Raw genomic sequence first — 25,203 nt, forward strand, 5'->3', positions numbered from 1 at the left:
CTGGTGGGAAAACCAAATACATATGTTCTGGGGCTGTGAGAAGATAGAGAGACTCTGGGCCGGAGTGTTTGGGTCATTAGCAAAGATTGTGTGGGTGGAGGTCGGGCCGGACCCCATGGTGGCGATATTTGAGATATCGGAGAAGCCGGAGCTGATGGAGGGGAGGAAGGCCGATGTCATGGCCTTCGCCTCTCTGATTGCCCGGCGGAGAATGTTACTGGAATGGCGGTTGGCAACACTGCCAGGGATGGCAGCCTGGCTTGGGGATCTATACGATTTCCTCCGATTGGAGAAAATCAAGTATGAACTGAGGGGTTCAGCGGAGGGCTTTGGGGCACAATGGGGACTGTTGATGGACATGTTTGAGGAGTTGTTACATTTTAGTAAAACCGACGATTAATAGATCCCATATTCTCCCTTTAAACAAAACAGTTGTTTTGCCTTTACCATATATAAATAATTACAAAGCATCAATTTTCCATATCTTCATTATAACACAAGGCGTCCCTCTTCCAGTGTATTTAAGAATTCCTTGGAGCAATAATCAAACAGTTTGACAGTTGGTGACTTACATCCACCCATTTTATTTTGGTGACTCTCTCTTCTTTCCAGCATTTCCTTTATGCCAACAAGGTCAATCCTCAACCTTTTTCAGTGGCACCTTTTGTTGAATGAATATTGTCCCAAAGGGAGCAGATTTCCACATAGCCTTATATGGGCAAACCTTTCTTATATTTCCCCTTGTATAGGAAATATTCCTTCAGCATATTTGAAAAACACACCTCCATATCTATTGCTTCTGCTATTGTTTCTGCGCAAAGGTGCATTCAGCTACCACTTTTTATTTTCTTTGCTTCCCAGGCCAATGGACAACATGTTTTCGGCTTTCCCAGCAGGAATAAAAAAACAGGTTGGCTGTTTCTTGTCTGGTATTAAAACGTATATATAAATTCTTTCCAAAATTCCAACTCTTTTTGCATTGTCAGCTTACCTTCTAATTTGTTATAGCCACTAATATCTCTCAACCATAAGTGCTTCTACGCCTATTGGCATCCCTAACTTATTAAATGGTCCTTGCTCTTGACAAACTATGACCTCGACTCAACCCCCTGTGCCTTTCTGTACTACTGCGACACAATCTCGTCCTCCTACAACCAGAGTCCTTTTCCCAAGTCCGTGATCTTTTCCTAGGGCCATGAGCTCTTCCTGGTCCACTTTCAGAACTCACACTGCATTTTCTGGTCTTCCATACCTCTAACTATTTGCCAATCCACGAGTCTTCATTGTGGGGGAGGGTGGGAGGGGCGAGAGGGGCGGGGGTGAGAAAGGGGAAAAATTTGTATAGACTGTAAAACTGAGAATTGGGGAATGTTTTCCCCGGATTATTTATGTTTTGCAACTGTTTGTAAGGTAAGGTAAGGCAGCTCCTTTTAAATTTCAGGAGTTTAAATTAATTTAAATTAATCTAGAATTGTGCAGTGTAGGTTAACAAGGGCTGCCCTACCCACTCACATAACTGGTTGGTAGTTAAGTGTCAGTCACTTTAATCTACTTTGATCTAAAAGCAGGTGGGGGAGGGGAGTCAACTCAGGCCAATTTAAAAAGAGCAACTTGTTACTCACTCCCAGTGAGTCCTCCCAGTGAGCCAGAGAAGACACAGCCAGAGTGAGACAGCAAAGAGTGAGTTTGGGAAGTTGAATCTAGGTGGGAATTCAAAGCTGGGTGAGGAGGAGGTGCTTTTTATCCCTGGTAAGTGACTGGTAAGTAGATTTTCTTTTCATTGTCTAATTTATTTATTTTTTCTTTCGTTTTTTAGAATTGTAGTTGTATAAGTTCACCTAAGGTTTAAGACATGGCAGGAGATCTCAGACCCGTGTCATGCTTCTCATGTGTGATGTGGGAGCTCAGGGACATGTCCACTGTCCCTGGCTCCTTCACGTGCAAGACGTGTGTCCAGTCGCAGCTCCTGTTAGACCGCTTGACAGCTCTGGAGCTGCGGATAGACTCACTTTGGAGCATCCGCGATGCTGAGGACGTCATGGATAGCATGTTTAGCGAGTTGGTCACACCGCAGGTGAAAGGTAATGAGGGAGATAGAAAATGTGTGACCAAAAGACAGAGCAAGAGTAGGAAGGCAGGGCAGGTGTCCCCTGCGGTCATCTCCCTCCAAAACAGATTTACCATTTTGGATACTGTTTAGGGAGATGGCTCACCAGGGGAAGGCAGCAGCAGCCAGGTTCATGACACCGTGGCTGGCTCTGTTGCGCAGCTGGGCAGGAAGAAGAATGGCAGGGCGAGAGTGATAGGGGACTCAATCATAAGGGGAATAGACAGGTGGTTCTGCGGACGCAATCGAGACTCCAGGATAGTATGTTGCCTCCCTGGTGCAAGGGTCAAGGATGTCTCGGAGTGGCTGCAGGACATTCTGGGGGGGGGGGGGGGGGGAGGGTGAACAGCCAGCTGTCATGGTGCACATAGGCACCAACGATATAGGTAAAAAACGGGACGAGGTCCTACAAGCTGAATTCAGGGAGTTAGGAGTTTAACTAAAAAGTAGGACCTCGAAGGTAGTAATCTCAGGATTGCAACCAGTGCCACAAGCTAGTCAGAGTAGGAATGTCAGGATAGATAGGATGAATGTGTGGCTTGCGAGATGGTGCAAGAGTGAGGGATTCAAATTCCTGGTGCATTGGAGCCGGTTCTGGGGGAGGTGGGACCAGTACAAACTGGACGGTCTGCGCCTGGGCAGGGCTGGAACTGATGTCCTAGAGGGGATTGTTTGCTAGAGCTGTTGGGGAGGGTTTAAACTAATGTGGCAGGAGGATGGGAACCGATGCAGGAAGTTGGAAGGTAGTAAAACAGGGACAGAAACAAAAGGCAGTAAGGGGGAAAGTGTAAGGCAGAGAAGCCATAGTCAAAAATCAAAAAGGGCGACAGTACAAGGTACAGTGACCGAGGGGAGCTCAGTGAATAGGACCAGTAATACTAAAAGGAATAAAACGGTAAGTAAAAACATTAATGGTAAGCGACGCGGCAGGTAAGGAAAATTAGGAGAAAAGTTAAGAGGAAATATAACTTAGGAGAGGTTACTGATCGAGGTGTTAAGATTCAAAACAGAGGTAAAAAAGCGAACAAGTGTACTTTACCTGAATGCCCGTAGTATTCGGAATAAGCTAAATGAGTTGATGGCCATTACTGAAACATGGTTAAAGGATGGTCACGACTGGGAGTTAAATATCCGAGGGTATCAAACTATTCGGAAGGACAGAGTGGATGGTAAGGGAGGTGGTGTAGCTCTGTTATTTAATGATGACTTCTGGGCAATAGTAAGGGATGACATTGGTGCTATGGAGGATAAGGTTGAATCCATTTGGGTGGAAATTAGGAATAGTAAGGCGAAAAAGTCACTGATAGGAGTAGTCTATAGGCCACCAAATAGTAACATTATGGTGGGGCAGGCAATAAACAAAGAAAAAATGGATGCATGTAGAAATGGTACAGCAGTTATCATGGGGGATTTTAATCTACATGTCAATTGGTTTAACCATGTCGGTCAAGGCAGCCTTGAGGAGGAGTTTATAGAATGTATCCGCGATAGTTTCCAAGAACAGTATGTAATGGAACCTACGAGGGAACAAGCGGTCCTAGATCTGGTCCTGTGTAATGAGACAGGATTGATTCATGATCTCATAGTTAGGGATCCTCTCGGAAGGAGCGATCACAATATGGTGGAATTTAAAATACAGACGGAGGGTGAGAAGGGAAAATCAAACACTAGTGTTTTGTGCTTAAACAAAGGAGATTACAATGGGATGAGAGAAGAACTAGCTAAGGTAGACTGGGAGCAAAGACTTTATGGTGAAACAGTTGAGGAACAGTGGAGAACCTTCCAAGTGATTTTTCACAGTGCTCAGCAAAGGTTTATATCAACAAAAAGGAAGGAAGGGAAAATCGACCGTAGATATCTAAGGAAATAAGGGAGAGTATCAAATTGAAGGAAAACGCATAAAAAGTGGCAAAGATTAGTGGGAGACTAGAGGATTGGGAAATCTTTAGGGGGTAACAGAAAGCTACTAAAAAATCTATAAAGACGTGTAAGGTAGATTATGAGAGTAAACTTGCTCAGAATATAAAAACAGATAGTGAAAGTTTCTACAAATATGTAAAACAAAAAAGAATGGCTGAGGTAAATATTGGTCCTTTAGAGGATGAGAAGTGAGATTTAATAATGAGAGATGAGGAAATGGCTGAGGAACTGAACAGGTTTTTTGGGTCGGTCTTCACAGTGGAAGACACAAATAACATGCCAGTGACTGATAGAAATGAGGCTATGACAGGTGAGGACCTTGAGAGGATTGTTATCACTAAGGAGGTAGTGATGGGCAAGCTAATGGGGCTAAAGGTAGACAAGTCTCCTGGCCCTGATGGAATGCATCCCAGAGCGCTAAAAGAGATGGCTAGGGAAATTGCAAATGCACAAGTGATAATTTATCAAAATTCACTAGACTCTGGGATGGTCCCGGCGGATTGGAAATTAGCAAATGTGACACCACTGTTTAAAAAAGGAGGTAGGCAGAAAGCGGATAATTATAGGCCAGTGAGCTTAACTTTGGTAGTAGGGAAGATGCTGGAATCTATCATCAAGGAAGAAATAGGGAGGCATCTGGATGGAAATTGTCCCATTGGGCAGCCGCAGCATGGGTTCATTCATAGAATGCATAAAATTAATACTGCAGAAGGAGGCCATTCGGCCCATCGAGTCTGCACCGGCTCTTTGAAAGAGCACCCTACCCAAGCCCACACCTCCACCCTATCCCCATAACCCAGTAACCTCACCCAACACTAAAGGGCAATTTCGCATGGCCAATCCACCTAACCTGCACATCTTTGGACTGTGGGAGGAAACCGGAGCACCCGGAGGAAACACACGCACACACGGGGAGAACGTGCAGACTCCGCACAGACAGTGACCCAAGCCAGGAATCGAACCTGGGACCCTGGAGCTGTGAAGCAATTGTGCAAACCACCATGCTACCGCGCTGCCCTAACATACGGTAACGGACAGGTTGTGCCTAACTAGTTCAGTGGAATTATTTGAGGACATTACCAGTGATGTAGATAACGGCGAGCCAATGGATGTGGTATATCTGAATTTCCAGAAAGCCTTTGACAAGGTGCCACACAAAAGGCTGCTGTATAAGATAAAGATGCATGGCATTAAGGGGAAAGTAGTATCATGGACAGAGGATTGGTTAATTAATAGAAAGCAAAGAGTGGGGATTAATGGGTGTTTCTCTGGTTGGCAATCAGTGTTGGGCCCACAATTGTTCACAATTTACATCGATGATCTGGAGTTGGGGACCAAGGGCAATGTGTCCAAGTTTGCAGACGACACTAAGATGAGTGGTAAAGCAAAATGTGCAGAGGATACTGGAAGTCTGCAGAGGGATTTGGATAGGCTGAGTGAATGGGCTAGGGTCTGGCAGATGGAATACAATGTTGACAAATGTGAGGTTATCCATTTTGGTAGGAATAACAGCAAAAGGGATTATTATTTAAATGATAAAATATTAAAACATGCCTCTGTGCAGAGAGACCTGGGTGTGCTAATGCATGAGTCGCAAAAAGTTGGTTTCCAGGTGCAACAGGTGATTAAGAAGGTAAATGGAGTTTTGTCCTTCATTGCTAGGGGGATGGAGTTTAAGACTAGGGAGGTTATGCTGCAATTGTATAAGGTGTTAGTGAGGCCACACCTGGAGTATTGTGTTCAGTTTTGGTCTCCTAACATGAGAAAGGACGTACTGGCACTGGAGGGTGTGTAGAGGAGATTCACTAGGTTAATCCAGACCTGAAGGGGTTGGATTATGAGGAGAGGTTGAGTAGACTGGGACTGTACTCGTTGGAATTTAGAAGAATGAGGGGGGATCTTATAGAAACATATGAAATTATGAAGGGAATAGATAGGATAGATGCGGGCAGGTTGTTTCCACTGGCGGGTGAAAGCAGAACTAGGGGGCATAGCCTCAAAATAAGGGGAAGTAGATTTAGGACTGAGTTTAGGAGGAACTTCTTCACCCAAAGGGTTGTGAATCTATGGAATTCCTTGCCCAGTGAAGCAGTAGAGGCTCCTTCATTAAATGTTTTAAGATAAAGATAGACAGTTTTTTGAAGAATAAAGGCATTAAGGGTTATGGTGTTCGGGCCGGAAAGTGGAGCTGAGTCCACAAAAGATCAGCCATGATCTCATTGAATGGTGGATCAGGCTCGAGGGGCCAGATGTTAGTTCTTATGTTCTTGTTCTTATGAATAATAATATGTTTGGAATAAAATACATTAAAAAAAAATAATTAAAGCTGAATGAGAAATAGGTTATGACAATCTCTCAGTTCCTTCTTCATCACAGGATTGTTTCAGTAATGAAATTGACTTCATAATCCAAAAATAGAGATCCTTGAGATGGTCTTTGGAGAGTCTATGCTTCTTTTATTCATACACAGCCAAATTAGCAGGAACACTAATCCTACACAGCAGCAATAAAGGGATCATATTACTGACACCGAGTTTATCAGTCCAGCCTGGCAGAGCTAAGCTTTTCAATACAATGTTAAATTGTGCTTGAAAATAATAAGGCGCAGAGCGACTGAGAATAATCTTACTAATACGTTGCACTCTGAATGAAAGATGTCAAAACCTCTTTTAGTCCAAGACATTATTAAATATACTGGAACAGGGACGCCTTGTGTTATAATGAAGATATGGAAACTGATGCTTTGTAATTATTTAAAGTATGGTAAGGGCAAAACAACTGTTTTGCTTAAAGAAGGGGGAATATGGGATCTATTAATCTTGGTTTTACTAAAATGTGAGACATAGAATATAAAAAATATATAATTTTGTTTCTTTTTAATTTGTTTGAAAGATTGTCCTTTGTTGTTTTTAAAGTTTTAATTTAAAAGAGTGAGGAATTTGTCAATATCACATCAATTACATTGTTGCCATTTTTTAATGTCAATTACATTTTTAAGGGGAACAGGTGATGGGTATGTGAACACATATAAATAGAGGATGGCTGGGACACTGGGTGTAGGTGATGTGTGTTGATACTGAAAAAATCAATAAACTCCCTCAGCAAAGACAGACTCTGTGGGTGCGATCTACCGGCTGCGTTCCACCGGAATTGGAGCGGGACATGGCCGGTAGATCCCGGGAGAAATCTCCCCCAAGATTCCTGACAGCCATTATGCCCCCCAAGATCTAACCAGATCTACCGGCCTCATTGAGGAGACTCGAGCCAGGCGCCGTTCAGTACTACAAATGGGGGCCAGGCGGAACGGTACCAGGGTTGTCTCCCAGGAGATCGGAGGGCCCCTGGTGGTCGGCCTCCAGGCAGGGTGGTACCTTGGCACTGCCAGCCTGGCACCCTGGCAGTGCCACCTGGGTGTCAGCCTGGCACTGCCAGGGTGCCAGATGGCATTTTTCCCACACCAGGATCGGGTCCGGGAGTACCCTGCATATGTGAGGTCGGTGCGGGGCTCAATAAGTCCATTATAGGTGAGTTGGGGGATCTGGGGTTGAATTGGGGACTCGAGAGATCGGGGTGCCATTTAAAAATAGTATCCCCATCTCGTTCTGCACTGAGAAACTCTGCTTGCCTGATCTCCTCAGTGCATTAAATGACGCTGAGTGTGAGCAGGGGGGCATTCCCTGCCAGGGCAATAACAAAAAACAAGAGTGCTGTTAGATAGCGGGGTCATTCCTGGCACTTCCCGTTAGTTGCACTAATGCTGTGGCTAGGTGCCCAGCCTTTGGAGCTTCTCAATAGTTTGCAGGCAAATGTTTTATCCTCACCACCAACTTTATCCCATCTCCCTGGCTACAGTCTGAGCTGGTTGCGATTTTGTTGTCATATTTGACCATGGGATGAGTTTCCAATGGCATATTGGAGCCATTACTAGCACAATCTTTTTCCTGATATTAGACTGTCTCATCTCATCAGCTGCTGAAACCCTCATTCATGTCAATTAGGGGCTGGTTTAGCACAGTGGGCTGAACAGCTGGCTTGTAATGCAGAACAAGGCAGCAGCATGGGTTCAATTCCCGTACCAGCCTCCCCAAACAGGCGCTGGAATGTGGCGATTAGGGGCTTTTCACAGTAACTTCATTGAAGCCTACTTGTGACAATAAACTATTATTATTATTCCAGACTTGACTAGTCCAACATCCTCCTGTCTGATTTCCCACTTTCCACTGTCCCTAAACTTGTAGTCATCCAAAACTCTGTGGCCTGTGTCCTTACTCGTACCAGACCGTGTTCCCCGATCACCCTGTGTTCGCTGGCCTACGCTAGCTCCAAGGTAATTAATACCTCAATTTTAAAATTCTCTCCTTGTTTTCAAATCCTTCTGTGCCCTCATCTAAACTATCTCTCTATTCTTCTCCAGGCCCACAGCGATCCAGGATATGTGTGCTCCTCTAATTCCAGCTTCATGAACATCCGGTTGGCTAGTTGGTCTTGGGGTGTGATTCTCAGTTCAGGGTTCTCATTGCATGTGGGCGGCACAGTGGCACAGTGGTTAGCACTGCTGCCTCACAGCGCCAGGGTCCCAGGTTCGATTCCCGGCTTGCATCACTGTCTGTGTAGAGTTTGCACTTTCTCCCCGTGTCTGCGTGGGTTTCCTCCGGGTGCTCCGGTTTCCTCCCACAATCCAAAGATGTGGAGGTTAGGTGGTTTGGCCATGATAAATTGCCCCTTGGGTGTTCAAAGATATGCAGGTTAGGTGGGGTTATGGCGATAAGGTGGTGGATTGGACCTAGGTGGGGTGCTCTTTCAGAAAGTTGGTGCAGAATGGTCTCCTATTGCACTGTAGGGATTCAAAGGATCCTGAATGTATTGTTCCACAATTAGCAGCTATGCTTGCAGCCTCCAAGCTCTGGAATCCTCTCCATCCCTTTTCCTCCATTAAAACACTCCTTAAAAGCTACTTCTTTGACCAAGTGTTTTGTATCTGTTATTGATATTACTGCTGCAATACAGCCACTACACTAAAGACAGCATCGAAATACCGTTATGCTGTTGTTTTAATCAGAGACACGTTGTCTGTAAAATCAGATCGGTTCAGCTCAGTCGGCTGGACAGCTGGTTCGTGATGTAGAGTGAGGCCAACAGCGTGGGTTCAATTCCCCTACCGGCTGAGGTTATTCATGACCCTATTCAACCTTGTCCCTGGCCTGAGGTGCGGTGATCCTCAGGTTAATTCACCACGTCAGCTCTCCCCTCAAAGGGGAAAGCAGCTGATGGCCATCTGGGACTATGGCAGCTTTCCTTTATTTTAAAACCATCAGTCTCTCTGACACATTATAAAGTCTGCATTCCAGATTAATGCAGATTAAATTGAAGTCGATCGCACCTTCTCACTGTCCGCTGCATTATGTGAAAGGGGAACGAGCAGCCTGATTAAGAGGCAATGGAGATGGTGTGCAGCGTTGTCACTGATTGTGACTCGACTGTTGTCCTTCACAGTTCCCCTTCTTTGATGCCAGCGCCCCCTCTGCCTCTGTACTACCTCCACACACAGAGCAGTCACAGTACAACTCTGCATGGTGTACAGGAGCATCCCTCTTCTCACACAACAGGGATCTTAGGAGAGATTTAACACCAACCTCAAGGTGATTCCGAAACGCCATTGACGCACACTCTCTGAGGTAAGAGAGCAGAAACAACTACTGGTTGAGTAAAGCACTTAGAGCATCTTCTGGGGATCTTGATAGTCTTCAGGTAATAATTCCTGCCCACAGCAGTTAGATCTCTCTTTATATTTATATTTCTATCAAAGTGAATCCAAGGTTTGGCTTTCAGGTGAGGACACAATAGTAGCGAGTTTAGAGAGTAGCCAGCTGTCTTTTCATCAATTTAATTAAATAAGATTTCTCCGCATCCCCCCTCAGAGTGTGTGTAAGGAAGGGCAGTGCAGCGATACAGTCATCAGAGAGGCTGATACTGACTGTGATCATCTCGAGTGTGGAGAGGGGATCAGTGGAGTCTGATCTGGCATTCCCTAATCCCTGTAGCTAGGGATGAGAAGGCGCCAGTGTTGCTTATCAAGGACTCCAGTGTGCTACACAGAGCGCGAAATGATTGTGAGTTCATATTACTGTCAATTTATAAAATGGTTCTATTAATACATACAAAAGTGAAAGGAGCGTTTCCTCTCTCTGGCCCTTTCTCATCTCCATCATTTGCTTCAGCCTCTCACATTGTCTCATTCTTTCTCTCCGCACATCTGCCTATTCATGTTCTTTGTTTCTCTGAACCTCAATCCATCTCTTCAAACAACAGCATGGATTTATCGACTGCTTTTAATGCAGGGAAACATCCAAAGGTACTTCACAGGGAGAGCTGGGGACTGCTAAATGGAGAAGAGGCACATCTCTTTCTTTTCATCTCTGTCCCCTTCAGTCTCTCTTTCCCTCTTGTCCTCGTCTCACTGCATCTTTCACTCCTTTAACTCTTTCTCTTCCTATAGCTCCTTCCTTTCTCCCTCTGCTTCCTAAGCACTCTCTTCCTCCATTCCCCATCCCATCCTTTCTCTCTACTCCAACTCTTTCCCTCTGATGTTTCCCTCTCATTCACTTCTACCTTGCATCTCTTTTGACTTTCTATCGGACAGCCCTTCCTCTTTTTAACTGTTGAAATTACTGATGACCTTTGATCAATGCTGAGTTTTTGCGAGTCACAGCGTCTATTTCTCTGGGCTTTGGATCAGAGTCAGCTATTTCTGTGGAAAATGCTGAACAATCAGATGAAAGCGAACGTGATGAAGATGCCCTTTAATCTCAGCAGCCCCCAGCTCTGCAGATATGCAGGATGTTATTCAGATGAAGATTTATGTGTGTGGGTGGAATAATTCTCTATTGATTGATACAGATTGCGACTGTGTAAATGGAAATGAAAATCTGGAGCCTGTCATCTGTGCAGACAACATGTACCTGTAGTGAGATATCTGGTTCTGTGTCTCTCATTCACCTCTACCCCATTCTCTGACAATTGATTTCTCTCCATCTCTGTCTGATTTATTTTTCTCCGTGTTAAAGTTTTCTCATTTTTCTATGCGAACGGCACTCATCCATCAACCTGTCAACATCATTGTGATTCACCCGATTGCTAATCCTGTTTGCGAAATCTGCCAATCTCACCTAACTGAAAGCCACCAATCATTTTATTTTTTAATATAAATTTAGAGTACCCAATTATTTTTTTCCAATTAAGGGGCAATTTTAGCGTGGCCAATCCACCGAACCTGCACATCTTTGGGTTGTGGGGATGTGACCCACACAGACATGGGGAGAATGTGCAAACTCCACACAGACAGTGACCCAGGATCGAACCCGGATCCTCAGCGCCGTAGGCGACAGCGCTAACCACTGCGCCACCGTGCCGCCCTAAAGCAGCCAATCATGTAACTGTGCCGACACTCATTCTCACCTTACTCAGACAGTTTATGGGCTCTCAGTCACAAATATTTTATAACACATCCTAAATATAGCCGCACAGTGAGTGCGAAGCAGAAAGCAGAGAGAGTGGCTGCTCAGTGCTCCCAAAGGCCTTCAGTAATCACCCTTCTGACACACGCAGTTTCAGAACCAGGCGAGTGCCCACTCTCCAGCTTCGGGTGCAGTCTGTCTACACAGACAGCATTGAGCTGTCAATCCCATCTCAGCAATCCAAACAATAGGAGGAGGGAACAGGATTGACGGTGAGAATGGAAATGCAGCCTGGCTCCATCACAACAGCATCGACCTGGAAGTGGGAGGTGGGAGATGGACAAACACCAGCACCTCCAAATTCACATTATCATCTGTTTTGAGGGGCAGCTAATGAAAGAAGATCAACACTGCCAACAGGGAGGAAAGGTTTGTTCATAAATAAAACATGATGGATGATAAATTGGCGAAGTGATGGACAGATCTTGAATATGAACATATCGTAGCATTCAGACAAGGTGGGAGAGGCAGAGCAGCTCAGTACACCAGTCCAGCATATCCCAGCTCAGCCCAGCTCCACCGGCCCAGTCCAGCATAGTTCCATCAGCTGCACACTTCCACCAGCCCATCCCAGTTCAGCTCCACCAGGCCAATCCCACCATCCAAGTTCCACCAATTCAGCCCAGCCCCACCAGCCAAGTTCTGCCAGCCCAGCTTCAGCAGCCATGTTCCACCAGCCCAGCCCATTTCCACCAGCCCAGCTCCACTAACCCAGCTTCAGCAGCCGAGTTCCACCAGCCCAGCCCAGCTCCACCAGCCCGCCCAGTTCCACCAGCCCAGCTCCACCAGCCCAGCTCCACCAGCCCGCCCAATTCCACCAGCCCAGCTCCACCAGCCCAGCTCCACCAGCCCGCCCAGCACCAGCTCCATCAGCCCAGCCAACCCAGCTCCACGAGCCCACCTCAGATCCACCCGCACAGCTCCAGCAGCTCAGATCTAGCCGCCCAGTCCAGCTCCAGCAGCCCAGCCCAGATCCACCAGTCCAGCTCAGATCAGTTCCAGCAGCCAAGCCCAGATCCACCCGCCCATCTCCAGCAGCTCAGATCCAGCCGCCCAGTCCAGCTCCACCAGCCCAGCCCAGATCCACCCGCCCAGCTCCAGCAGCTCAGATCCAGCCGCCCAGTCCAGCTGCAGCAACCCAGCCCAGATCCACCCGCCCAGCTCCAGCAGCTCAGATCCAGCCGCCCAGTACAGCTCCACCAGCCCAGCTCAGATCCACCCGCCCATCTCCAGCAGCTCAGATCCAGCCGCCCAGTCCAGCTCCACCAGCCCAGCCCAGATCCACCCGCCCAGCTCCAGCAGCTCAGATCCAGCCGCCCAGTCCAGCTGCAGCAGCCCAGCCCAGATCCACCCGCCCAGCTCCAGCAGCTCAGATCCAGCCGCCCAGTACAGCTCCACCAGCCCAGCTCAGATCCACCCGCCCATCTCCAGCAGCTCAGATCCAGCCGCCCAGTCCAGCTCCACCAGCCCAGCCCAGATCCACCCGCACCGCTCCAGCAGCTCAGATCCAGCAGCCCAGCCCAGCTCCACCAGCCCAGCCCAACTCCAGCATCCCAGCCCAGCTCCACCAGCATAGCCCAGCTCACTAAGGCCCCTATGCTGAATATAAATTGTAGATATTGTGTTTTTTATGATGATATCAATGCACCAATTAGGGTTAGGGTTAGGCTTATAAGATTGTGTGAACACATCTGGCCTGATTTTTGAACCCGCATTTGCCGTGAGCGCAAATGGTAACACGAGTCATCATTCTCCAGCCAATGGAAGGGACCTGCTGATACTGCAAACCTGGGGCCTGCACCCTGTAGTTCGTCAGGTAGGAAGCATGTACTCAGGGAGGTGGGTGCAGGGAGGTGCACAGGGGAGGCAGTGATTGGACGGGAGTGCAGAAAATGAAATGAAATGAAATGAAAATCGCTTATTGTCACAAGTAGGCTTCAAATGAAGTTACTGTGAAAAGCCCCTAGTCGCCACATTCCAGCGCCTGTTCGGGGAGGCTGTTACGGGAATTGAACTGTGCTGCTGGCCTGCCTTGGTCTGCTTTCAAAGCCAGCGATTTAGCCCTGTGCAGATGGGTGTGTGGGGGTGGGATGGAACGGTTGAGTCGCTGGTGACCAGGCCCCCTAGTCGGTGAACCTGGAGGTGACGAGAGCGTCCTGTGCACTTGGCCCAGGTGCATGCGTTGTGCTGCCTCCAGTGGGTGCCAGGGCCCCATGTCTTGCCCTTCCGAGTCCTCCTCCTCATCCTTCCCATCGGACGAGGCCTGGCGTTCATAAAAACATAAGAACTAGGAGCAGGAGTAGGTCACCTGGCCCCTCGAGCCTGCTCCACCATTCAATAAAATCATGGCGTATCTTTTTGTGGACTCAGCTCCATTTACCCGCCTGCTCATCATAAACCTTAATTCCTTTACTGCTCAAAAATGTATCTTTCTTTGCTTTCACAACATTCAACAAGGTAGCCTGACAAGGAGTCATCGGACTTGAAACGTTAGCTCTTTCCTCTCCCTACAGATGCTGCCAGACTTGCTGAAATTTTCCAGCATTTTCTCTTTTGTTTCAGATTCCAGCATCCACAGTAATTTGCTTTTATATAAGGTAGCCTCAACTGCTTCACTGGGCTGGGAATTCCACACATTCACAACGCTGTGGGTGAAGAAGTTCCTCCTCAACTCAATCCAAAATCATCTCCCCCTTATTTTGAGGCTATGCACCCTAGTTCTTGTTTCACCCGCCAGTGGAAACTACCTCCCTACTTCTTTCTTATCTATTCCCTTCATAATTTTATATGTTTCCATAAGATCCCCCCTCAGTCTTCTAAATTCCAATGAGTACAGTCCCAGTCTACTCAGTCTCTCCTCATAAGCCAATCCTCTCAACTCAGGAATCAACCTTGTGAATCTCCTCCGCACCCGCTCCAGGGCCAATACATCCTTTCTCAAGTAAGGAGACCACAACTGTATACAGTACTCCAGATGTGGCCTCACCAGAACCCTATACAGGTGCAACATAACTGCCCTGCTTTGAAACTCCATCCCTCTAGCAATGGAGGACAAAATTCCATTTGCCTTCTTAATTACCTGCTGCACCTGCAAACCAACTTTTTGCGATTCATGCACAAGGACGCCCAGGTCCCTCTGCACAGCAGATGTTGCAATTTTTTACCATTTAAATAATCGTCCATTTTGCTGATAATAATAGGCCTCCTCCAGCATGTCGCCACACTGTGGGAGACCCGCCTAGTGCTATACTGGAGGGCCCCTCCAGGGCAGTGCAGGCACCTGAACTGCATCTTCATGATGCCAAAGCGCCGCTCAATCATGCCCCTGGTCAGTGCATGGCACGGTAGCACAATGGTTAGCACTTTCGCTTCACAGCTTCAGGGTCCCAGGTTTGATTCCCGGCTTGGGTCACTGTCTATTCGGAGTCTGCACGTTCTCCCTGTGTCTGCGTGGGATTCCTCCGAGTGCTCCAGTTTCCTCCCACAAGTCCCGAAAGATGTCCTGTTAGGTAATTTGGACATTCTGATTTCCCCCTGTGTTTGCCCGAACTGGCGCCGAAATGTGGCGGTCCTGCAGGTCCTCGAATGACAGGCACCGGTGGTATACATTAGGCCTGATGCAGCGCCACCTTCCTATCTCCTCACTGAGTGATCCCTGCTCCTCTGAGGCAGACTCATGTTCTGCAGGGTCCTCCCTGAGCAGCTCCAGCACGTGCAGCCTCATGACGTCTGCCAGGGCTGCGGCGGCTAGGCAGATTCCAACCATTCTTGGTTGGATTCCAAAATCCATTGTCTACGGTCGGTTAAAGGCCGACATGTTAGCATGGCGGTTACCCTCAGCCAGGTCAAAGGGGCTACGCAGTGGCTCTGTCCTGCACTACAGCCCCTGACCCGCATGCCCCCCCCCCCCCCGCCCACCCACCCACTGGACAGGCCGTCCTCCGCACTGCACCTCTGGTCCCGTTGTTGCCTGGCACCAGGGGTCCTCTGACCCCGGCACCCATTCCTGCCAGCAGGAGTGCCAGTGGCTGGCGCTACCTATGCCAACAGTAGGCTCTCCAACCCCTGTCCTGTGCCCTCCCTTGGGATCTACTGTGGACGTCTCCCTTAGGTGGGCTGCATGGTGCCCCGCCAGGAGGGTGGCACCTGGGTGTAGGGGGCGGGGTGTGGGTCCTGTGGACTCCTCTGGGGGAAATCTTGGAATGGGCACCCAAACAGCCGGTGGCGCTCAGTGCAACTACGGGCCACAGTGGGTAGTCAGTGGAGTGCGCTGCAAGATGGCTGCCTTGCAGGCCTCAGAAATGGTGGTACATGCCTAGCCATCCCGGTAACAGGGGTCACCTTGGCCCACGAACCATCCCCTGGTCGCTCCACATCACTCTCCATGGCAGTCAACCCCCCCTCCCCCCCTGCCAGCAGCAGGACTGGTGGCCCACAGCTGCACATTTGGGAACATGTCTTACCTCCTCTCCCTCCCTCAGCAGCCATGGTGCCTGTTTCCCTATTCTAAATCCACAAGTATTATATAAGATTGCAACAGGATCTTGACCAATTGGGCAGATGGAGTTTAATTTGGAAAATGTGAGGTGATACATTTTGGTAGATCAAATCAGGGCAGGACTTCCTCAGTTAATGGTAGGGAGTTGGGGAGAGCTACAGAAGAAAGAGATCTAGGGGTACAGGTTCATAGCTCCTTGAAGGTGGAGTCATAGGTGGACAGGGTGGTGAAGAAGGCATTCAGCCTGTTCGGTTTTATTGGGCAGAATATTGAATACAGGAGTTGGGACGTCTTGCTGAAGTTGAACAAGACATTGGTAAGACCACACATGGAATACTGTGTTCAGTTCTGGTCACCCTATTATAGGAAGGATATTGGTAAACTAGAAAGAGTGCAGAAAATATTTACGAGAATGCTACCAGGACTTGATGGTCTCAGCTATAAGGAGAGGCTGGGGGTTATTCCCTAGATAGTAGGAGGCTTGGGGGTGATCTTATAGAGGTTTATAAAATAATGAGGGGCATAGATAAGGTAGATAGTCAACATCTTTTCCCAAAGGTAGAGGAGTCTAGAACTAGACCGCATAGGTTTAAGGTGAGAGGGTAGAGATACAAAAGAGACCAGAGAGGAAATGTTTTCACACAGAGGGTGGTGAGCATCTGGAATGAGCTGCCAGAGACAGTGGTAGAGGAGGGTACAATTTTTTCCTTTAAAAAACAGTTAGACAGTTACACGGGCAGGGTGGGTATAGAGGGATATGGGCAAAATGCAGGCAAGTGGGACTAGCTTGGTGATAGAAACTGGGCGGCATGGACAAGCTGGGCCAAAGTGCCTGTTTCCATGCTGCTAAAATCTATGACTCTATGACTCTTAAGTGGACCTTGCCATCGGTAGTTCCTCCTGGCAGGGGTGGAGCATTGCTGGAGGCCCTGAGAATGCCAGGGCCCATTAACGATATGCCAACAATACTTGCTGTATGATTTGCATACCCATTGTGGTGTGCGGCGTAGAACGCATTCTGTGTGCCGCCTGGCGCCGGCTGACGCGCTATTCTCCATCCGATTGTGTTTTGTGATTCCGGTGTCGCTGGAGGGAGAATCCCGCCCAAAGTCTTACTCTGGCATTTCATAAGTTCCAATCGAATTGCATCCACCTCTGTTTCTAATGGGCCCATGTGTACTTTCACTAATTCTGTATACATCTTTTTTGGAAATATTGTACATTGGTTTTTGTCTGTCTTGCATTCACATTTATCTTTCCTGGTCAATTTTTGGCCCTCTATTGCTGAATTCCAAAGGCCTCCCCATCCTCTTGCTTATCAATCAATTGGCAACATTATAAACCACTTCCAATGTCTTCCTCTTGCTTAAATTGCTCTCGTTAGCCATTGAGGGCAGCGGGGGCACGTGTGGGGTTGTTGCGACTTAAAGGAATATACATTTGCGCAGGATTATTTCTATTTTGTGTTTTTACATAATAATAATAAGCCTTTATTGTCACAAGTATGAAATTACTGTGAAAAGCCCCTAGTCGCCACATTCCGGCACCTGTTCAGGTACACAGAGGGAGAATTCAGAATTCTCAGCTGGTACGGGAATTGAACCCACGCTGCTGGCCTTGTTCTGCATCACAAACCAGCTGTCTAGCCTACTGAGCTAAACCAGCCCTTATTATTTCTTTTTAGATTTATGTTGTCTCTGACCTGTTTAGATGTCCCTCAATGTCTTTATTGATAAGTACAGCTTTTGTCCCTTAGGAATATAAACTTATTTCACATTAAATTGTTATACCTTGAACATGTCTTTAAATGCTGGCCATGACTTCTTCAGTCCTGACTGGGAATGAATTAGACATTTAAGCCATTAACAGAGGTTCTCTGTCACAACACATTAATGCTAATAAAGCTAGCTCTTTCTCTGTCTGAAATTCTGTCAGCTGATTTGCGGGTCTCACGTTCAAACATGATACTGAACTCAACTGTAACATAATCACCATGAGATCAAAGTCTATTCAGCAGTCTGAACATAAACCTCCAAAATTACCTCCCCAAACCTCTGCATTATTTCATCATTTAAAACACTTGTCAAAACTGACATCTTTGAAAATATTTTGGTCATCTGAATAATATTTTCATATGAAGATTAGCACCATATTGTGCTCCATGGCATCACAGCGGAATAGCTTAGGATCATCTAGGAGGGCACAAAACAGTATGAATGTGTTTATTGGCTGGGTCAAATATAATTATCACTTGATGATCACTGACTGAGTCACAATTATCACTTGGTGATTACTGACTGAGACACAACTTTCACTTGATGATCACTGACTGACACACAATTATCACCTGATCACTGACTGAGACACAATTATCACTTGATGATCACAGACTGAGACACAATTATCACCTGATCACTGACTGAGACACAATTATCACTTGATGATCACAGACTGAGACACAATTATCACCTGATCACTGACTGAGACACAATTATCACTTGATGATCACTGACTGAGACACAATTATCACTTGATGATCACTGACTGAGACACAATTATCACTTGATGATCACTGATTGAGACAAAATTATCACTTGATGATCATTTACTGAGTCACAATTATCACTTGATGATCCCTGACTGAGACACAATTATCACTTGATGAGCATTGACTGAGGCACAATTATCACCTGATCACTGACTGAGATACAACTATCACTTGATGATTACTGACTGAGACACAAATATCACTTGATGATTAATATAACCTAAAGTCTATTTGCCACTTCCTAGCAGTTTGACCAGTAGCTTTCACTTACCGAGCCGTCTACTAGTGTTATAACAATTCATGCTGAACTAGCTGACATTTACGATCTCATTACCCTGTAATCTACTCACATACATTATTGGTTTATGTTTTGCACTGCTGTCGAATAACCATGCAATGATGATTTTGTTCTTATGTTGTTAATGTGTTTTATCACCTGAATTCTCGCTGTGTGCTGTCTAGTTTATGCTCTATGGTCAGTGCCTGTTCACAGTCCAATTGGCTGTTTATTATTCCCTCAGTGAATGTTTCCTGTTTCTTCACTTGTTTCTCTGAGTTATCTTTCCGTCACTGCTGATCACTCTATAACTCATGTCCTTATTGTCCACTGTTTGGAACATCACCACTATCCAGTTGCTAATTTTCCCCAAATATTCAATTGATTACTCAGTGGAGTACAGCTACTGTAATTATTTCAGGTGATCATTATTTGACTGAAATGATGATTCCCAATCCCTGTCTAATTCTCTTTTGAACATAGAACATAACAGCACTGACTGCTTTCTGTCCAATTGTGACCAAATTTCACTTGAGTAGCAATAGTTATCCTTTAATGAGGTGTTAAAAATATTTGAATGTGATCCCAGACTAGTTTATATGCTAGAGGGGCAAGAGTTCTACTTGCCAAAGAAGTCCGCCATGGATGAATAGTGGGCTAAGAGTTTTCATTAAATATGCTTAGAATGTCCTATCTCTGCACCCAGCCTGCTAAATCTCCTCTTTACCTTCTCAAAGGAACTGCAGTACGTGGTGATCTGAATTGCTGTTGTCCAAGCTGATCTTCCTCCAGGTTTAGGGTAACCTCCCTGCTTTTGTACTCACCATTTCTATTTATGAAGCCCAAGACCCCTTCTATGTTAACTTCTATGGAAACTGATGACTGGATATCAAATGTATACAATTCATATTGTGGGGATGTGAGTTAACAGGTATTATCATAGAATCCATACAGTGCAGAAGTAGGCCATTCAGCCCATCATATCTTTACCAACCCTTCAAATGAGCAATCTATCCATGTCCACTCCCCCGTCCACCCCACCCTATCCCTGTAAACCCTTAACCTAACCTGCACATCCCTGGATAAATTTTATCATGGCCAATCCACCTAACCTGCACATCTTCGAAATGTAGGAGGAAACCGAAGCACCCAGAGGAAACCCACACAGACACGGGGAGATCATGCAAACTCCACACAGACAGTCACCCAAGGTCGGAATTGAACCTGGATCCCTGATGCTGTGAGGCAGCAGTGCTAACCCCTGTGCCACTGTGCTGCCCTTGGTGAGAGATACTCACATATCTCAGTTTATTTTTATGTCTGTCTTAAATATCATCTTTCGCTCTTCCATCCATTCACTGAAATTACACACTGTTTCTTTCTTTCTTAACACATTTCAAATGTGATAGGAACTGCTAACACCAACCCTGAGAATGGCCCCCCTCCCCACCACCCCATGCTGTACACACATCCTCTCCCCACAGCTCCCCTAACATCTACCCGCTGTCAATGTGCAGTTGCCTGTTCCAACAAGCTACAATTGCTGCTTTTGACAATGGAATCTTTCAAAGTAGGCCACTGTCAACCCAGAGTGTCCCTTTACCATGAGACTAGGATGACATTCATTCTCAGTCCTTGTGAAGGCTCTTCAGCCCAACAGTAACACGTTATAGACGCTAATCAGCTTGCTGTGTGTTTCTATTCTTATTGCTTTATCGACATTGTTTCTGTTTACCAGATTTTTATCGAACTGTGTAAGGATGCACTTTCACAGACTTGATTAGTGAACACAAAAGGTATTTATTCATAACAATGCTACAGCAACCTCATGGTTGTAGCTCCCTCCCAAAATGTCTCTGCCCTGAACCCTCTCTCACCATTCCACGCTCTTGAGTCCAAATGGTCACACAGGCCATGTGACCCTTACCTTTAAAGGGACAAACACCACAAATCCTTACTCCTGCCCCAGATTTCAGTCGTTGCTCCCTTTTTGAGCATGGACATGACGTTATTTTGTCAACCTAGCAACCTGGAATTGTGGTTGATTATAGTGGCAATGTCATTCAATTAGTAATCCAGAGGCCCAAGGCTACTTACTGCTTTGGGGACCTGGGTTCAAATCCCACCATGTCAGCTGGTGGAATTTAATTTTATTTTATAAATCAGCAATCATCTCAGTGCTGAAAACTATTGATTGTTGCAAAAATCCACCATTTACACAAATGTCTTTAGGGAAGGAAATCTGCCATCCTTACCTGATCTGGCCTACATGTGATTCCAGGCCCACATCAATGTGGTTGACTCCGAACTGGCTGAGCAAGCCACTCAGTTCAATTAAGGACAGGAAACAAATGCTGGTCTAGCCAGTGACTCGATAAAATAATAAAGTACAGAACTTGTTGCCCAATTTGGGGTTTGATTGCAGTGATGAGGTTGCAATGTGCTCCTAAACACCTAGTCTCGAATCCTGATGTGTGGGAATGAGGCTTGGGCTGCCAGCAGAGCACATGGAGGTCAGGGGGTCCATCGGGGCTGACAGTTGTAGTTAGGATCTTTATTTATTCTTTCATGGGAAGCTGGTGTTGGTTACAAGGTATTTTTGCCCATCCCCAATTGCTGTTTAGAAGGTGGTGGTGAGCTGCCTTCTCGAACCGCTGCAGTCCGGACAATGCAGCCTGCTTGATTGCTCCTCTTTCCACAAACATTCACTCCCTCCATCACCGACGAACAATGACAGCCATGTGTACCATTTACAAGATGCACTGCAGTAACTTACCAAGGTTCCTTCGACAATATCTTCCAAACCCAGGAGCACTACCATCTAGAAGGACAAGAGCAACAGATACCTGGGAACAGCACCACTTGGAAATTCCTCTCCAAGTCACTCGCTATACTGACTAGGAAATATATCGCTGTTCCTTCACCGTCGCTGGGTGTAAATCCTGGAATTTCCTCCCTGTCAGTACTGTGGATATCTTCAGTGTTGTTGGAGCTGCACTCATCCAGGCAAGTGGAGAGTATTCCATTCCACACCTGACTTGTGTCTTCAAGATGGTGGACAGGCTTTGGGGAGTCAGGAGGTGAATTACTCTCTGCAGAATTCTCAGCTTCTGACCTGCTCTTGTAAACAAAGTATTGATATGGCAAGCCCAGTTTAGTTTCTGCTATTTGATTAGGGGAAATTTAGCAGTGGTAATACCAATGAATGTTAAGGATGATGCTAATGGGCAGCATGGTGGTGCAGTGGTTAGCATTGCTGCCTCACGATGCCGAGGACCAGGGTTCAATCCCAGCCCCGGGTCACTGTCCGTTTGGAGTTTGCACACTCTCCCCGTGTCTGCGTGGGTCTCATTGCCCCAACCGAAAGATGCGCAGGGTAGATGGTTTGGCCATGTTAAATTGCCCCTTAATTGGAAAAAAAGAATTGGTACTCTAAATTTTTTTTTTTTTTAAATGACGATGGTTGTGGGCAGCACGGTAGCATAGTGGTTAGCACTGTGGCTTCACAGCACCAGGGTCCCTGTTTGTGTGGAGTCTGCACGTTCTCCCCGTGTCTGTGTGGGTTGCCTCCGGGTGCTCCGGTTTCCTCCCACAGTCCAAAGACGTGTACGTTAGGTGGATTGGCCACGCTAAATTGCCCTCAGTGTCCAAAAAGGTTAGGAGGGTTTATTGGGTTCGGAGGATAGGGTGGAAGTGAGGACTTAAGTGGATCGGTGCAGATTCGATGGGCCGAATGGCCTCCTTCTGCACTGTATGTTGTATGTTCTATGTTAGATTCTCTCTTGGCACTTGTGTGGCACGAATGTAACTTCCCACTTGTCAGCCCAAGCTGGATATTGTCCAGGTCTTGCTGCATTTGGACATGGACTGCTTTAGTATCTCAGGACCCTGTGCAGATCGCTCAGAATCCAGAACAAATTCTTCAGAACCCCGTACCGATCAACAGAACCCAGTACAGATCCCCCAGAACCCCATACAGATCCCTCAGAACCCAGTACAGATCGCTCAGAACCCCGTAAAGATCCCTCAGAACCCAGTACAGATCCCTCAGAACCCAGTACAGATCCATCAGAACCCCATATAGATCCCTCAGAATCCAGTACAGATCCCTCAGAACCCTGAACAGATCCCTCATAACCCAGTACAGATCCCTCAGAACCCAGTACAGATCCCTCTGAACGCCGTACAGATCCCTCAGAACCCCGTACAGATCCCTCAGAACCCAGTACAGAACCCCCAGAATCCCGTACAGATCCCTCAGAACCCCGTACTGATCCCTCAGATGCCCGTACAGATCCCTCAGAACCCAGTACCGATCCCTCAGAACCCCGTACTGATACCTCAGAACCCCGTACAGATCCCTCAGAACCCCGTAAAGAGCCCTCAGAACCCAGCACAGATCCCTCAGAACCCAAGACCGCTCACTCAGAATCCCGTACAGATCCCTCATAACCCAGTACAGATCCCTCAGAATCCCGTACAGATCCCTCAGAAAACAGTACAGATCCCTCAGAACCCTGTACAGGGCAGCACGGTAGCATTGTGGATAGCACAATTGCTTCACAGCTCCAGGGTCCCAGGTTCGATTCCTGCTTGGGTCACTGTCTGTGCGGAGTCTGCACATCCTCCCCGTGTGTGCGTGGGTTTCCTCCGGGTGCTCCGGTTTCCTCCCACAGTCCAAAGATGTGCAGGTTAGGTGGATTGACCATGCTAAATTGCCCTTAGTGTCCAAAATTGCCCATAGTGTTGGGTGGGGTTGCTGGGTTATGAGGATAGGGTGGAGGAGCGGACCTTGGGTAGGGTGCTCTTTCCAAGAGCCGGTGCAGACTCGATGGGCCGAATGGCCTTCTTCTGTACTGTAAATTCTATGAATCTATGAATCCCTCAGGGCACCATACAGATCCCTCAGAACCCAGTACAGATCCCTCAGAACCCTGTACAGATCCCTTAGAACCCCGTACAGATCCCTCAGACTCCAGTACAGATCCCTCAGGATGCAGTACAGATCCCTCAGAACCCAGTACAGAACCCTCAGAACCCAGTACAGATCCCTCAGAACCCAGTACAGGTCCCTCAGAACCCTGTACAAATCCCTCAGAACCCCACACAGATCCCCCAAACCCCATACAGATCCCTCAGAACTCCGTACAGATCCCTCAGAACCCCAGACAGATTCGTCAGAACCCCGTACAGATCCCTCAGAACTCACTGTGGTGGTATGTATTAGGGGTAATACGGTACACCACGTGTCGACAGGCTATTGGTGGAGGGATGCCAGGTCCTGATAGGATCTGCCACCTACTGGACTCCACCCAGAAATGCCGGTGTAAGAACCCAGCTTTTCCCTCCATTTTCCTCAGCAGCTGCATTCTGTAACCACGCTGCTGGGGATAAAGTTCTGCTTAATAGAGCCTTCAATTGACATTACCTCAACCTGCCTCGCATCATATTGACGGTGCTACAATTTATTAAGCAGAATTTAAATTGAAGAAAACGACGTGGGAACATGGAGCTCCGAATCACCCCGGAGTGCCTGCGCATCGCACCCCAAGCAGCTAACTCGACATCTATTTTCAAGCACTGGCTGGCATGCTTTGAGGGCTACCTCCGAACGGCCCCCGGCACACCGACAGACGAACAAAAGATGCAGGTCCTCTATTCCAGGGTGAGTCCTGACGTCTACTCCCTGCTCGAGGACGAGGACGGTTTCACCGGTGCCATCGCCGCGCTGAAGGATATCTACATCCGGCCCGCCAACCAGGTTTTTGCTCGCTACCAGCTCGCCACACTACGGCAATTTCCGGGGGAATCGCTGGACGAGTTTTATAACGCCCTGCAGATCCTGGGTCGAAACTGCAACTGCCAGGCGGTAACAGCGAGTGAACACACAGAGCTCCTGGTCCGCGATGCATATGTGGCAGGTTTGGCCTCTTCCCAGATCCGCCAGAGGCCTCTGGAGAAAGAATCTCTGGGACTTACAGAAGCTCGGGCACTGGCGGCATCCCTCGATGTGGCCTCGCGTAACGCCCGCGCCTACGCCCCCGACCGCACTACAGCCATGGACCCCCGCTGCGGTCGACTCTCCGACACCCCCGCCACCCCCACAAACCTGCACGGCCAAAACACCCGACCAAACGGGGGGACCCCGCTGCTATTTTTGCGGCGAGCCGAAACACCCTCGGCAGCGCTGCCCGGCCCGCGCGGCTACCTGCAAAGGTTGCGGGAAGAAGGGCCACTACGCGATGGTGTGCAAGTCCCGCGGGGTCGCTGCTATCTCCGGGGAAGAAACTGGACCACAGACCCAGCCCCCCCAGCGATCCATGTGTGACCAATGGACGC

General features: G+C 47.5%; 1 protein-coding gene across 3 annotated transcripts in view; it reads left to right on the forward strand.

Annotated features, from left to right (window-relative positions):
- The first annotated feature begins 9,539 nt into the window (after positions 1 to 9,539).
- Positions 9,540 to 25,203, forward strand: part of LOC140430955 (complement C1q tumor necrosis factor-related protein 4-like) — a 140,292-nt gene continuing 124,628 nt past the window's right edge. Inside the window, exon 1 of one of the 3 annotated variants that reach the window (XM_072518794.1) lies at positions 9,540 to 9,702. Coding sequence is in view for 1 of the 3 variants with exons in the window: in XM_072518793.1 (XP_072374894.1) it covers positions 10,075 to 10,137 (63 nt within the window). In the remaining 2 variants the exon portion in view is untranslated. Of the gene's footprint in view, positions 9,776 to 9,966; positions 10,138 to 25,203 lie in introns of those variants that run through there. The other 2 variants (XM_072518795.1, XM_072518793.1) reach the window with 2 other exon arrangements.

The sequence above is a fragment of the Scyliorhinus torazame genome, chromosome 10 (assembly GCF_047496885.1).
Source record: "Scyliorhinus torazame isolate Kashiwa2021f chromosome 10, sScyTor2.1, whole genome shotgun sequence".
Taxonomy (NCBI): Eukaryota; Metazoa; Chordata; class Chondrichthyes; order Carcharhiniformes; family Scyliorhinidae; genus Scyliorhinus; species Scyliorhinus torazame.